We start from the raw sequence: 13998 nt of genomic DNA on the forward strand, positions 1-13998 counted from the left end.
CAGCCACGCAAAATTTTACAAAATGGTCTTCGGAACATTTACCAGATTGCTATTACACATGTTTTCGGCGAATAAAAATTTTGCACTTTAGTAGGCCTTTAAGCATTTTTTTTAAGCATGAAGAAAGAGGTATTCAGTTGGGAACTTAAAACTAATACGTTATAAGTCAAAATTCGTAACTAGCGTGTTCGTTTTAAGTGGGTTCGACTGTATATGTCTACACACATACGCAGAAACAATGAGAAATAAACAAAGAAAAGGTGACAAGGAGAGAGAGAGACATAAGAGAGATGACTGACATGCGGCCGTTGACGCAGATGTACGGTGGCTTGGCATTCTCAAAGCCGGTGAATGTCCCAACAGACACAGTGCCTTTTGGACACTGGCTGGACCGACCACAGTGGGGTAAGGCTTCTCCCAGGGCAATGGCCTTTCCCTGCAGCATTTCTGGCAGGGCCACCTGCAGACTCCCAAGGGGGCCCACTGAAAGTGATAATCACTGTTATTAAGGGACACGCTGACTTTAAATTCTTCGCGTGGGATGACCCAAAACAAGATCAGTATTTTCTTCAGTGCAATGTGGCTAAAATGCATACAGTACCTGCAAAATGCAATTATACAAAAAAAGTGTGCAATGAGCGTGACCTCTGATCATTCTAGCAGTTAATTAAAACCATTGAGAGACTGACACCTGTGCAGACCTGTTTACCCCCATAAGTGTTTTGGAGTAATGCTCAGCCCCAAAAATAGTAATCCTGGCACAAAAATAGTAATCATCCAGCATTCGTCGCCAATTACAACGCACATGACAACTGTGTCTGCGAAACGCAATCATGCACATATATCCATCATATCATAACTTCAAAGAAGATCACATCAAAAGCACATGCATCACTGATTCTTTTTCTTTTGCTCGTAGTAGGCCTTTTTCAGTGTGTCAAGCGCTTCTCTACTGTACTTGCGCTTGCCGAATGAGTGAGGGCGAGACTTCACCACTAGAAGGCTCTCCAGCGTCTCATCAGACAGACATGATCTCTGGTCAGTCCTGTGCTTTTTCACCCCATTTTGCCATTGAAAAAACAATGCCAAACATGTGAATTAATAAAAAATTAAAATTTTTAAAATTTTTTTGTTAATTTTTTTTATTTATGAAAATCGTTGTCTTGACACGGATAGCGGAATGGCATATTGTTTGCAGAAAATCGTAATAAATTACGCCAAAATCGTAAGGGTAAACAGGTCTGCCTGTGTTAGCACTTAAAATAGTATCATATTTAGCTCACGCTGCATAACATACACATCAAAGTTAGTTGGTTCGTCCCTATCGCAGGATAAAGCCGATTAGAAGCGTGGAACATGCTCTGTGTCGTTTTGAAAAACTTGGCCTAGGTAAAGGGGTTCTTTCTCTAGCTACAATATTGCTGAAAATTTACCAGATCGTGTCAATCAATCAAAACAACCAGGCAAACGAAAGTACGGTATTTGGCGAAATCGGCTCCGAGCATAAACAAGTGAAACAAAGAAGAAAAGTGAAAAAGTTTGAAGAAAAATATCACACACAATTTGTAACCAACACACACATGTAGTCCCGCCCGGAATAAGCTTTTTTGGGATGATTTACGACTTTTGCGCACATTTCGAGCAGACGAAACACAACATGGCGGCTCTCGCTCCTCCAACTATCGCGAGACACAAAAAAACAAAATCTCGCGCGCGCGAGATCCTGATACATCCTGTGTTTCTCTGTACGCTATCTTGTCACGACAACTTCTTGACAAACGAAGATTCGCGAAAGAAAGAGAAAAGCGCCGAGTCTTGAGTAGAGAGCTAATAAAGTACCGGTAATCGCTAATCGAGCGAAATGAAAATCCGCGGCGACTTTCATTAGGTGAATGCTATTCAAGTTTAGGTAACGTTTTAGCTGCATCTTTTTATAAGCCGCAATGCGATTTTTTTTAACAAAAGTCGCGGCTTGTAGTCCGTCAAATACGGTAGTTATTTTCTGAAAACGTCTATTAAAGTTTTGCAATCCAAGCTGAAAATTCAGTGAGGAAAGTGTTGCAGGTTCACAGTTAAAAATGCCAGTTCAACAAAAAGATTGAAGCCACTGTCAATCTGTCGTGGGTTTTTTTTTAAACTCTTGACTGCTGGAAGATTTAAGTAAAAAAATACAATCAAAAAGACATTTTTACCAAAAAAGCAAAAACAACTAGCCCAAAAATGAGAAAATGGTCTCATGGGGAGGCAATCATCTGGCTGCAATTCAAAGAGTGATATACAGCAGTTGTTTCCATTGTTAAAGTATTGATTTTTGTTCCCATAGCATTAAAGTAGGCACCTGATACCTTTTATGACATTCAAGGGGTTAAAGACTTACATGGCATTGCAAAGCATCCAGCCTTCTCCAGAACAGCAGCATAGTCTTCAGACTTGTCTCTCTTGTTTATCTGTGAGCACAACATCTTTCATGTCAGTCATCACACCACAGAAAATCAGATCAGATCAAATCAGATCAGATCAGATCAAATAAGATAAGATATAGCCCTGTGAGGTTACCTCATGGAAATTTGGGTTGCTTTCTCTCTGGGGAAAGTGAGCTGCCATAAACTACGGCGCTAACCTTTTTTTTTTATAACATTTACGCCTTTTGTTTTATCATTCTGGTGTTTATCTAGATGTGCTGTGTATCTTATAAGAAGTTCTTAAAAGTTCGAAGTTATTTTAGCATATAGGTTTTTTATGGTCTTAACAGTTAAACATGTATTACGTTATCATTAAGATTCATGCTTTGTTAGCACTAAGCAGTTGTTTTAATCAGTCTGGTTTTCTCTTGTTTTCATCTTATGAACATTCTAAATGTTAGACTAACTTATTGTCTTGTACAGAATAACAACTGTGTGAATGGTGCTATACTGAATGAAAGAGTGTGACATGAAGTTCTTGTACATCATTGTAAAGAGTGTGAATGACGTTTTCAGTTTAGATGTCAAGCGCTTAGAGCAAGCCTTTTTAACGAAAGTTTTTGATTTAGCGCTATATAAATGTTCTTATTATTATTATTATTATTACGCTTTAGTCAAGTTTTGAAACGTTCATTTCTTTAATAGGTTCAGAGTCCAAACTGCAGCCATTAGTAGCACAAACCTCCCACCCTTAATTAGTCAAAATCAATCCATTTCAAAGTGGGTTGTCTGAAGTGTCCTTATATTCCACCGGTAGGACTGAGGTGGAAATGGAAAAGTTTAGCAGGGCTGAAACTGAAAAATTTCTCTAGCTTAGGCATACAGCAGTCCCTCTCATGAACGGACACCCTTGGGCCATAGCAAAACTGTCCGTACATTGCAGGTGTCCGGTCACGGGAGGGGTGACCACACCACACCCTCCCCCATACACTCACACAGAGACACACAAACAACAGGATTGAGTCTATGCTAATCACTTCTTGTGGCTACTAAACAATAACAATAAACTCCTAATACTTCTTTAAACGTTCTGTAAAAATGATTTGTATGAAAAGTGTTGAAAAGAAGAGATAAAATAAATCTTATCAAGGCAGTGAACACACTCACCATGCACTGACATACGAAAGCAGCCACACAAACACAGCTCAGAGGAGCGTGTGCAGATGTGTTGCAAGAATAAGCTTGAAAACCAGTTTGCATAAATAGCAGCAGATAGAGCTGCATGTCATAATCATGTAATTTATTTTCTTCTTGTCTGGCTTTATTGACTGCATGCCGATCATGTGGCATGGCAGTGACTTTTCACTCTTCAGTCGGAAATACACTGTGCAAAACACAGCTCCCACTCTCCCTCACTAATGCGACAACTGATGCTTGGAAATTGTGTGGAAGAGTACACCTCTCTAGCTCTATTTCTCTCCAATGCTCTTTCTGCTGACATGCAGTGACACCGGACACCCCACAGAGTTTAGCCAGCTACCCCTCCACACCCCCCCCCCCCCTCCCTCTCTCTCACTCCCTCCAGCCATGTATTGTTTGGGGCTGTGGCCAGAGAGGCCAGCTGCACTGTTCACTCAGACCAAAACCAGTTGACTGTGTCGTAACTTTTGACAAAGCAAGACAACTGAAGGGTTCACAGATTAGGCAACCGACTCACTGGTCAAGGCTGAGGGGAAACAAGAGTATCTTGTCAATGAAAGAGGTTACACACAGACACACGATGCTGAGAACTGTGGCTGGTTTTTCACTCTTTCGCTCAGGACCTTCATCGACTGTGGTTTCTGTTGTTTACGTCCAACAGACAAGAATAAAGAGCACAGTGCAGTTTCATGTAATTGGCACCTTCGCATGTACTCCACTCCTGACCAAAACTAACCCCCCTCCTAATGGGTACAGTCGTGCACTCAAGTTATCAGTGACTGTCATCACGCCATTGCGGCTGTGATCTTTGTACCAAGAGCCGGACTGCTCTGTTATCGATTTTGTTGTGGTGAAAATTTGACGATGGTCTGTCCGTACATTGGAGGTATGACCTGCTGTTGGGACCGAAAATTAGTGTCCGCGTCCACGTTTTGCAGGTGTCCGTTTAAAGGGGGGCAAATATAGAAGGAAAACACTCCGTGCCAAGCAAATGTGTCCGTACATGTAAGGTGTCCGCTCACGCCGGGGGCCGTACATTGCAGGGACTGCTGTAACAAAATGGCGATTTCATGTGTTTTAGAAGGACAGAAAAAGCGTATTGATGCAGATCCATGTACAAATCCCATCCCTGTTATTCTATGACATTAATAATTGATGTCTTACATATTCAATGGCATGTCCCTCTAGAAGTCCTCTCTGACCAACCATGACAAAGCTGTCTCGAAACGCCATTCCGTCAATGAGACTGCTGCCATAGAGTTTCAGCCACTTCCTGGCATCTGTACGCAATCTGCAGTGAAATCAAAATACAGTATATTTAAAATATAAATCACAAACGTATCCAAATGTGGTTAAGGCAAGTCTTTTGTCTTCTTTTCAAATAGATCTCTATAACCAATTACATTCCAAAACTAAAGATTTTAAATGTCTGTTTCAACCACACTTTTCTTACCTGGTGCGTGACACAAATCCCTTTCTTTAGCATATCATTCAATATGGCATCTCTATAAACAATGGGATTGGTCAGAATTACAACTAGTACAGGCTGCCTTAGATACATTAGCATAATTTAATCACTAAATCAGTTATTAATTAATATTCAAAGCTTTCTCCGATTTTTTAAATTTATAACCTCTGTAATTTTTATTTACCGTATTTGACGGATTACAAGACGCACCGTTTTATAAGCCGCACCCCCGAGTTTTAACAAAAAAATTAGGACGAACCACGTATAGGCCGCGTCACTATATTAGCCGCCGTCAAAAAAAATATAATCAGATCGTGTCAATCAATCAAAACAACCAGGCAAACGAAAGTACGGTATTTGGCGAAATCGGCTCCAAGAATAAACAAGTGAAACGAAAAAGTTTGAAGAAAAATATCACACACACAATTTGTAACCAACACATACATGTAGTCCCGCCCGGAATAAGCTTTTTTGGGATGATTTACGACTTTTGCGCACATTTCGAGCAGACGAAAACACAACATGGCGGCTCTCGCTCCTCCAACTATTGCGAGACACAAAAAAACGAAATCTCGCGCGCGCAAGATCCTGATACATCCGGTGTTTCTCTGTACGCTATCTTGTCACGACGACTTGTTGACAAACGAAGATTCGCGAAAGAAAGAGAAAAGCATGAGTCTTGAGTAGAGAGCTAATAAAGTACCGGAAATCGCTAATCGAGCAAAATGAAAATCCGTGGCGACTTCCATTAGGTGAATGCTATTCAAGTTTAGGTAACGTTTTAGCCTCAACTTTTTATAAGCCACAATGTAGTCCGTCAAATACGGTACCTCCTTTTTACAACATGATTTTCTCAGATTTGTGGAGGTTATAAAATGGGGTTCCACGTACTGTATGCTCATCTGTACCCCGGTTGAAGTTTGTAATCAACCTATTCATTTGCCAAAGATATTTAACACAATTTTAATCCTGCTTTTTTAGAAACTCACACAATGACATAGAGTGGTAGCACTGGTACCTGCGATGAAAGGACACGCTTGGGACTAGCCAAAAGTGTCCAAACACGACAGGTGGCCTGTTATGACAGGTACATTTTGATCAAGATAATAAACAAAGGGGCAACAATATGTGTCCTTTCATGGGAGGTGACCGCTCATCACAGGGACCTCACATCGCAAGTACCACTGTGCTAAAAATACTGCTCGATCTCTCTTACCCTGATGCTGCTTCGTCAAACGTGGCAATGATAACAATCCAGTCATCAGGTATACCTTTCTTCAGGTAGCGAATGAGGTCATTATCTGAAATTGAAAAGCACAGGAGTACAATTATATGCAGGGTTTGAGTTTGGTTTACCTGTCTAAAATGACCACCCAATGGACCGACCAATACAAAGATGAACACTTATAGAAGATAACAATTTGTAGGGATCCTTGGGGTGGTTGTTGTGGGCAAGGGGTCGTTATTAAGAGGTGATCATCAGGGCAGGTTCAACTGTAGTAGATGACCAGATGTGAAAGCTGCATATATATAATAATACACGTACATGCATTGACTTTTCACATGGACCTTTCTGACCAGCAGGACTATCTTACACTCTTTTTTCCTGGTCAAACAAAATATCTTGTTTCAGTTCTTAACACAGTCGTGAATCAGCATAACTGTTTACTTTCGCTTCCCCCCACTGAATGGCAAAACCAGCAAATCCTTACACAATGAGACCTGACTGAATCAAGCATATATAATCAGTCATCTTTCTCAAGGTGTACACTGCCCCCTATGATTTTCTTACAGGTATCCTACTCTTGTGAGTATAATTGCCCAGAGCGACTGCCTTACTTTGATAGGCAAATTCAACCAATGCTACAAAATCGCTCTCACATCTCGGAATTGTGGGAGATAAAACAGAACAATTAATGAAAGTTTTGATATTAATATGGACTGAAAGTGAAATTGCTACATTTACAAAATCCTTCCAAAAAACTAGAGCGTTTACAAATCAGGCTTTTATCTGAACAGTCAGTGATGTTGATAAGGCCAACAACAAAAAAATAGTCTGTTTACGGTAACCCGACCGACCCTATTTTTTTTCGCGCGACCCTAGACTTTTTTTTGGCATTTGGGGGAAAAAAAAATCTTTTGTTTTTTTTGCAAAATAACGTAAAAATATGGGGTTTTTGGGGGGAAATTTTTTTTAAAAAATCCCGACCTACCGACCCTATTTTTTTGGCCTATGTTACCGTAAACAGACCTATTTTATTTTTTGCCTAATAGATGTAAGCAACAAATTAAGTAATACATTATTCAAATTCAGACATCAAATGAAGCAACCTTTAATACCCTTTGCTTTGTTTCTACACACACTTCCGTTTCAATTCTTATAAGAATTTGATCATTCCCATGACAAATGTACTCCCAGGTTGTACTCGTTTAAAGCAGTCTACAGTCTACTTGATTACAGTAATTTATAGATATCCTGAAGTCTTACAATTATTTTAGACCTCTACTGAGGGCAAAGAATGACTCGCATGAACAGCTTTTGTTCTTGCTTTACCCAGAAGCCTCAAGTGTAAAAAACATTTTTTTGAATTTCCAGTGTTGCAGTTAGTGTTTGAGTGTAGCAATGTCTAAAATATCTTTGCACGTCCACACTTAATATGCTATCTCCCGCAAGAATACACATTTTTTAACAGTTTATGTAGAAAGCAGGAATATATAATATTGCCCATTAGAGAGACTCACAGTCTGCAGTGCCACTTTCCAGTGTGGACAATGTTTTATTACCGATATTCTGACTGCTACACAGAGTGAGAAGCAGAAATGAGTACCAGGACTCACAACAAAGAGAGAACAGTTGCATGCTTGTGATTCTTTGTTTGAACATAGCAATTTTAAGCTTGGCGAAACAGCGCCGTAGCAATTTCTGTTCCAATCTAGTAGCACGATACGCTGAAAGCGTGTTGGCAGCTCTGTGTACCCGAGCTACACTTTTTTTTATCCTGAAATTAGTATACAATATATTACACAAAAGAAAGAAAGAAACCACCAAATGAATGAACAGAAAAACAAACAAAAAACAGGCAAAAACACTTGACACTTAAGATGTGTTACTGAATTTGTCTGTAATCAGAGTTAAAAATACACAAAAACAAATAAAAGAAGAAAACCACTGAACAGGAAGAAGGTCGTAAACACAATCTTAACTCAACTGAGTCAATAGCAAATGAGGATGTCAACAAAACAGAATAAAATGTGACAGTTCTTGTTGTGCGATCCAAATCGATCAAGGAACTGTTTCAACCAACAAGTGAGACAGGGTAGTCTCCCGGTGTGTCTACGCAGAGACAGGCCCATATTAACTGTATGCATGTACAGTTATGATTTGCTGGGATTTGTTTTCTTTCAAAAATGTGTCAAAATGGCCATAATATTTTTGTCAATTTAAAAGTTTATTAGGCGGTTCTTGGAATCTGCTGTCTCCCACCGTACATTCCTGATGCACAGTATGGCTGATGGGGTCTATGTCAACCAAAAGAGTGGGATTCCCTGAAGGTGGAGTTCCTGTATACAGGGAATCCCACAGGATGAAGTTTTTCGATTACACTTGCAAACCATACTCAAATTTCTAAGAAATATAAAAAAAGATAGAAAAACTTCAAATTCTACCGATGTTGCTAAGCATCACGTGACATTCAGCGACATCAGCGAAACGCTACAGGAACTACACTCTGTGGTATTCCCTGTATACAGGGAATCCACCAACAGGAACTCCACCTTCAGGGAATCCCACTCTTTTGGTCGACATAGATCCCATCAGCCACAGTATGTGTACATGTGAGCTGCTTATATGTTCTAGAATATGTCAGCAGGTGTTCAAGAATTCTTCAAAAAGGCTATGGAGTCCAAGTGTTACAATAAAATGAACAGAACTGTCAGAATGCATTTCATCTAACACAAGACTGCTGACTTTAAATCATGCAGCTGCTCAGAAACGATTTCCTAAAAAGCTGACAAATCTGCATGGATAATAATATTAGCTCTTTGAACAACAAGGTTCTCTAGGCTCATTTAATAATTCAGACCAGCTTCCACGTCTGCATATGCACACAGGCATCTTTAAAACTAGAAAATAAATTTTGAATGATCATTGTTTGCTCTTCTTAATTTAGATTTTACTCTTTGCAGACACACCGTCTCTATACCATTTCAGTACATCCCACTGACCTCCTTTTTTGGTGTCAAAGGCTGTGATTATGATTTTGTCTGTCCTTTTCGGTGCCTGTGTACCTGTACCAATAATTAACTTGACTAACTTATCCTGTCATTCAACATGAACGCTAAGACAAAACCGTTGGTTGTCTGAACATGACAGATGCAAAACCACCCTTAAAGTATTTCAGCTAAAGAAATGTTTTACATGAAGGCATACCTTATTTTAATAGCCTTATCTATCAATCAATCAATATGAGGCTTATATCGCGCGTATTCCGTGGGTACAGTTATAAGCGCAGGGATTTATTTTTTATTTTTTTTATTTTATGCAATTTATATCGCGCACATATTCAAGGCGCAGGGATTTATTTATGCCGTGTGAGATGGAATTTTTTTACACAATACATCACGCATTCACATCGGCCAGCAGATCGCAGCCATTTCGGCGCATATACTACTTTTCACGGCCTATTATTCCAAGTCACACGGGTATTTTGGTGGACATTTTTATCTATGCCTATACAATTTTGCCAGGAAAGACCCTTTTGTCAATCGTGGGATCTTTAACGTGCATACGCCAATGTAGTGTACACGAAGGGACCTCGGTTTTTTGTCTCATCCGAAAGACTACTTAGAAACCTCCCATGCAGAGCATGCATGTTTGTGTTTGGGTGTTTTTGTGTGTGTGTGTGTGTGTGTGTGTGTGTGTGTGTGTGTGTGTGTGTGTGTGTGTGTGTGTGTGTGTGTGTGTGTGTGTTTGTGTGTGTGTGTGTGTGTGTGGGCGCGCGCGTGCGTGCGTGCGTACGTGCGTGTGTTTGCATGTCTGTGTGAGACTGTATTTTAGCTTACCACCTTTATGTGAACTGAAGTGTCTGATCTCACACACATGCTTAAAATAGCCCTTCAAGGTATATGTCCGTTCTTCCACATCAAAGATGTTCATCACATTTTTTAGCTGAAGACTGCGACAACAATTAAAGTCAAATGACTTCTGAGGTGAAGGAGTTAGTTTTAGATGCCACACCACAATTAGTACATGGTACCAAAGATGACCATGCAAAGAATGAAAGATCACACTGAGAGCATCTCGATCAATCGTTTGTCGTGTACCCCTATATCAGCCAAAGTAGAATACTGACCGTGTACATAAGTGTCAAACTGTTTCACCTCCTTCACTTGAAACTGTTTACCTGCACACAAAAAGTGGGTACATTTAAAAAAAAATTAGGGATGGGGGGGGGGGGGGAACAAAACAAAAAAACAAACAACGGTAGCAGCAGCAACAACCAGGGAAACAACAACAAAACTGACAAAATAAATTAAATGTAGCCAAATTCATCATAAGTTCAATAGGTCATTTTCAATCAAATCATCTCGGCGGTCTATTGCAGTAATTTGTACTCTTGGTCTTAGTTTTTACAAATTATCCTTGTCATTGTATTGCACAATACCGTACTTTCGGGAGTCGGCGCAACTTTTTCTCCAACTTGCGCCCTATTGACCGGTATCGACTTATGTAAGGCTAAAGACGAGTACTCATGTACCCACATGCTATACAAAGAAACATAACACTCCCTCTCTTGTGGTAAGCATGTTTCTGCTACTATCACCCTGGCAGAGTTTCCTCTCAAACATCAAAGGAGTTGGTCTCATAGGTAAAACTCGGTCATTGACCCCAGGTAAGAAGGTCTGTGTCTGCAAACTGGGGCAGCAAGCTGCTCTTAACTGACAAGTATGGGTCATTGACCTGAGGTCACCAGGCCAACCAGCTATTACAATGCACCTGCCTAAATTGATCTCACGGCACATCGGGAGCAACAATATTTCTACTCTGTATTCTTCCTTACACCGGAAGCGCCTATAGTGTGGATTTGTCTCCGTTTTACCTTGAAAGTTTGGGCTGCGCCTTTTATAACAAAGCGCCTTATAGTCCCGAAAATATGGTACATCCTTCCTGGTCCAAGGCCCAGTCTGCCTCAAATGGTTTACAGAACGATTTAAATCTTCTCACGAAATAAGCAGTTCTAACCTTATGGAACACACTTGCAATAGCATTTAACAGCATTAAATGACACAGTTCGTTTGAATGGCTATTTAGCTTGCGTAAACCACACACCAGATTTTGTGGTTTATTTTGCCCCTGAGCCATCGTGAACCCGTGTCATACACTTTCCTTTTTTCACAATTTTGTCGTCAGTTTGTGATTTCAATGCGACTCGCTATATCTGCTGACTGCAATAGCACGTAATTGTGAACCTCTGAATCTAAAATGCAACAAACGACTGCGAGTCACACGAACCTATCGGCGGCGGTTGGCTTCAAACTGAGAAGCAAGCGATATGCAGAAAGTTTGCTTGCAGAAACACGTCGTTTGCGTGACCTACTTCAGGGCTCCCTTTTTTAAAACTTTCAAAACATCGAGTACTGATCGAGTCTTGATGATAAAAGAAATCTTTTATGATTTAACCCCTTCACTGCCACAGTATAACAGCATTTTGGTATTGCTGTGCGCCAGGGCAAATTTCGCTTTCTTCGGTAGGTTCACTAATCTGTTCACTGCTCAATCATTTATTGAGATATCTCTTAGATCTTTGGCATGTGGTTTGCTTACACCCTTTGGCTATTATGTGATAACATGATCATTGGACTTTGTGATTGTTATAGAAAAAAATCGATATAATGACCATTTTTGTCAAAAATTACAGTTTCCAAACTTTCACACACACACTGCAGCAGGTAAAACTGCAGAAAACACAGCTGAAACTGGTGTCAAACATCAGGCACTCACATTACAGCCCATAACAGTATTCTTCTGTGTGGTAATCCATAAATCACTTCTTGTAGAGCTTCCAGAACACTGTATCATTTGAAAACAGGTCTACGAGTTGATGTCCGACTTTCGGCCGCCATTTTGAATCTAATAGATCGGAAAAAACTTCTAAAAAAGTTTTCAATGGTACTAACTTATCTGAACGGTCAATGGGAAAGAACTGTGTTTAAACCCCTACAAGAAGTTGGACAGTGGTTACCTCCCATTTAGTTTTCACAAATGTCCTGAAAAGTGCTGATGTAAATGCCACGTACCTAGTATGTGTATGGGCGTATGACAAACCAAACATGACCACGTACCTAGTACGTGCTGGGCAGTGTAGGGGTTAAGAATGTTTGTGTCACAAGCTGTCAATTTATTATTAAGATTTTAAAAGTTAGTTCCAGCGCCAAAACAAGGCGTCTGTTTGTGGTACTAGACAATCCGGCTGGCCACGCAAAAAAAATTTCTTTGAAAAATGCTCGCACCTGGGATTTTCTCAAGCGGTGAGTGTTTAAACATAAGGGTGTTTGTGCTGTGTGTAAAAGCCTGACAGTGTCTGTGACCAGAAACTGATGGTTTACATGAAGCTGTGTGTGCCTTTAACAACTCTACATCAATATTTCAGTTTACCGCAATTCCGTTCACATTCGAAAAGCACTGGTCTGCTGCTCATTTAAAAATTATTTGACTTAACCTGACTGGCAACTGTCAACAGGTCAACTGGTCCCTTGACCGATTCTACACTGAAACAATACATGGTCATTTGAATTTGAACCCTGTCTTCTTTAGTTTCGAAATGACAGTATGTTTATGTACTACACAACTTACCGTCAATGAGGGCAATATTCAAGCCGCGTCCAGAGCTTTTCGCATTGACATCTGGGCTCAACACACTGAAACAAATATAGAAAACATTTTCCCTTCACAGAGCGAACAGGAGCAAGTTCCCATTCAATGTTATTTATCAGTAGTAGTCTGTACAAAATAAATAAATAACAATTTAGTGGGACTGTTGAATGTATTGGATAGAAACACGGTCGGCAATAAGAAAAACAACAACTGTTTTCCCGTGCTAATTATACAATTTGAAAACAACGACTATTTACTCAAAGTGTCTATGTTCACTACCCTGTGCATTAACATAGCCAAGACTATAGAAGATGATGAAGACACTTTCTTGGTGATAGTCCCATTCCCAAATAACTTAATTCTTCAAAAAAGGAAGGGCTTATATTCAAATTCATTTACAGAGCATTTCCAACACCAGTAATAGCCCAAAGCAAATCTAGAGGTCGCTGTCGGTCGTCACTTGGTATATATATATGCCTTCAGGCTCGCAAATCTACTCCTTGTACACCCCACTGCTTCCTTGCAGACAATTATCATTGATCAATTAGGAGCAGCAAAGGACACACCGCTAAATATATTGTAATTAATGTTGGTCAGCCGTAGGCAAATATCTTTTTTTTATTGATTTTTCTTTGGAGCAATCCAAAGGTGCCATTCTAAATTTACATCATGGGTGGGACTGAAAAATGTCATGAATCCTGAATCGACCCCCCCCCCCCCCCCCCCCCCCCAAAAAAAGAGGACATAATCGAATCCGGATTTCCGGCATATTATATACCGGAAGAATCCCAACCATGCAATACTTATGGCACCACCCTGTAATTCATAGTTTATTTCCTGTAGATGTACACATCATCTGCATCTGGCTTGCTCCTGAATCTGCTTTTGCACAATACCAGAAATATGAGGGAAAAAACTTTGTCCGTGATAATATTACTCACATTTTCCCCTGGAAGCATATGGTAGGTTTGACAGTGTTCTTCTCCCCAGTTCGAACGTAGAATGAAAAGTGGTCCGGTGGACACTCAACTCCGCAGCCATTGTCTTGAACACAA

At 40.1% G+C, this 13998-nt stretch overlaps 1 protein-coding gene across 4 annotated transcripts in view; it reads right to left on the minus strand.

Annotated features, from left to right (window-relative positions):
- LOC138964342 (protein O-linked-mannose beta-1,2-N-acetylglucosaminyltransferase 1-like) overlaps positions 1–13998 on the minus strand; it is a 70576-nt gene that overhangs the window by 41538 nt on the left and 15040 nt on the right. For 2 of the 4 annotated variants that reach the window (XM_070336265.1, XM_070336263.1), the window contains exons 5-12: positions 13885–13987; positions 12923–12987; positions 10422–10472; positions 9295–9357; positions 6287–6371; positions 4767–4893; positions 2378–2447; positions 300–483 (exon numbers count right to left, since the gene is read on the minus strand). In XM_070336265.1, coding sequence (XP_070192366.1) covers positions 300–483; positions 2378–2447; positions 4767–4893; positions 6287–6371; positions 9295–9357; positions 10422–10472; positions 12923–12987; positions 13885–13987 — 748 coding nt within the window. The remainder of the gene's footprint in view (positions 1–299; positions 484–2377; positions 2448–4766; positions 4894–6286; positions 6372–9294; positions 9358–10421; positions 10473–12922; positions 12988–13884; positions 13988–13998) is intronic. The other 2 variants (XM_070336267.1, XM_070336266.1) reach the window with 1 other exon arrangement.

Source organism: Littorina saxatilis, linkage group LG4, assembly GCF_037325665.1.
Source record: "Littorina saxatilis isolate snail1 linkage group LG4, US_GU_Lsax_2.0, whole genome shotgun sequence".
Classification (NCBI taxonomy): Eukaryota; Metazoa; Mollusca; class Gastropoda; order Littorinimorpha; family Littorinidae; genus Littorina; species Littorina saxatilis.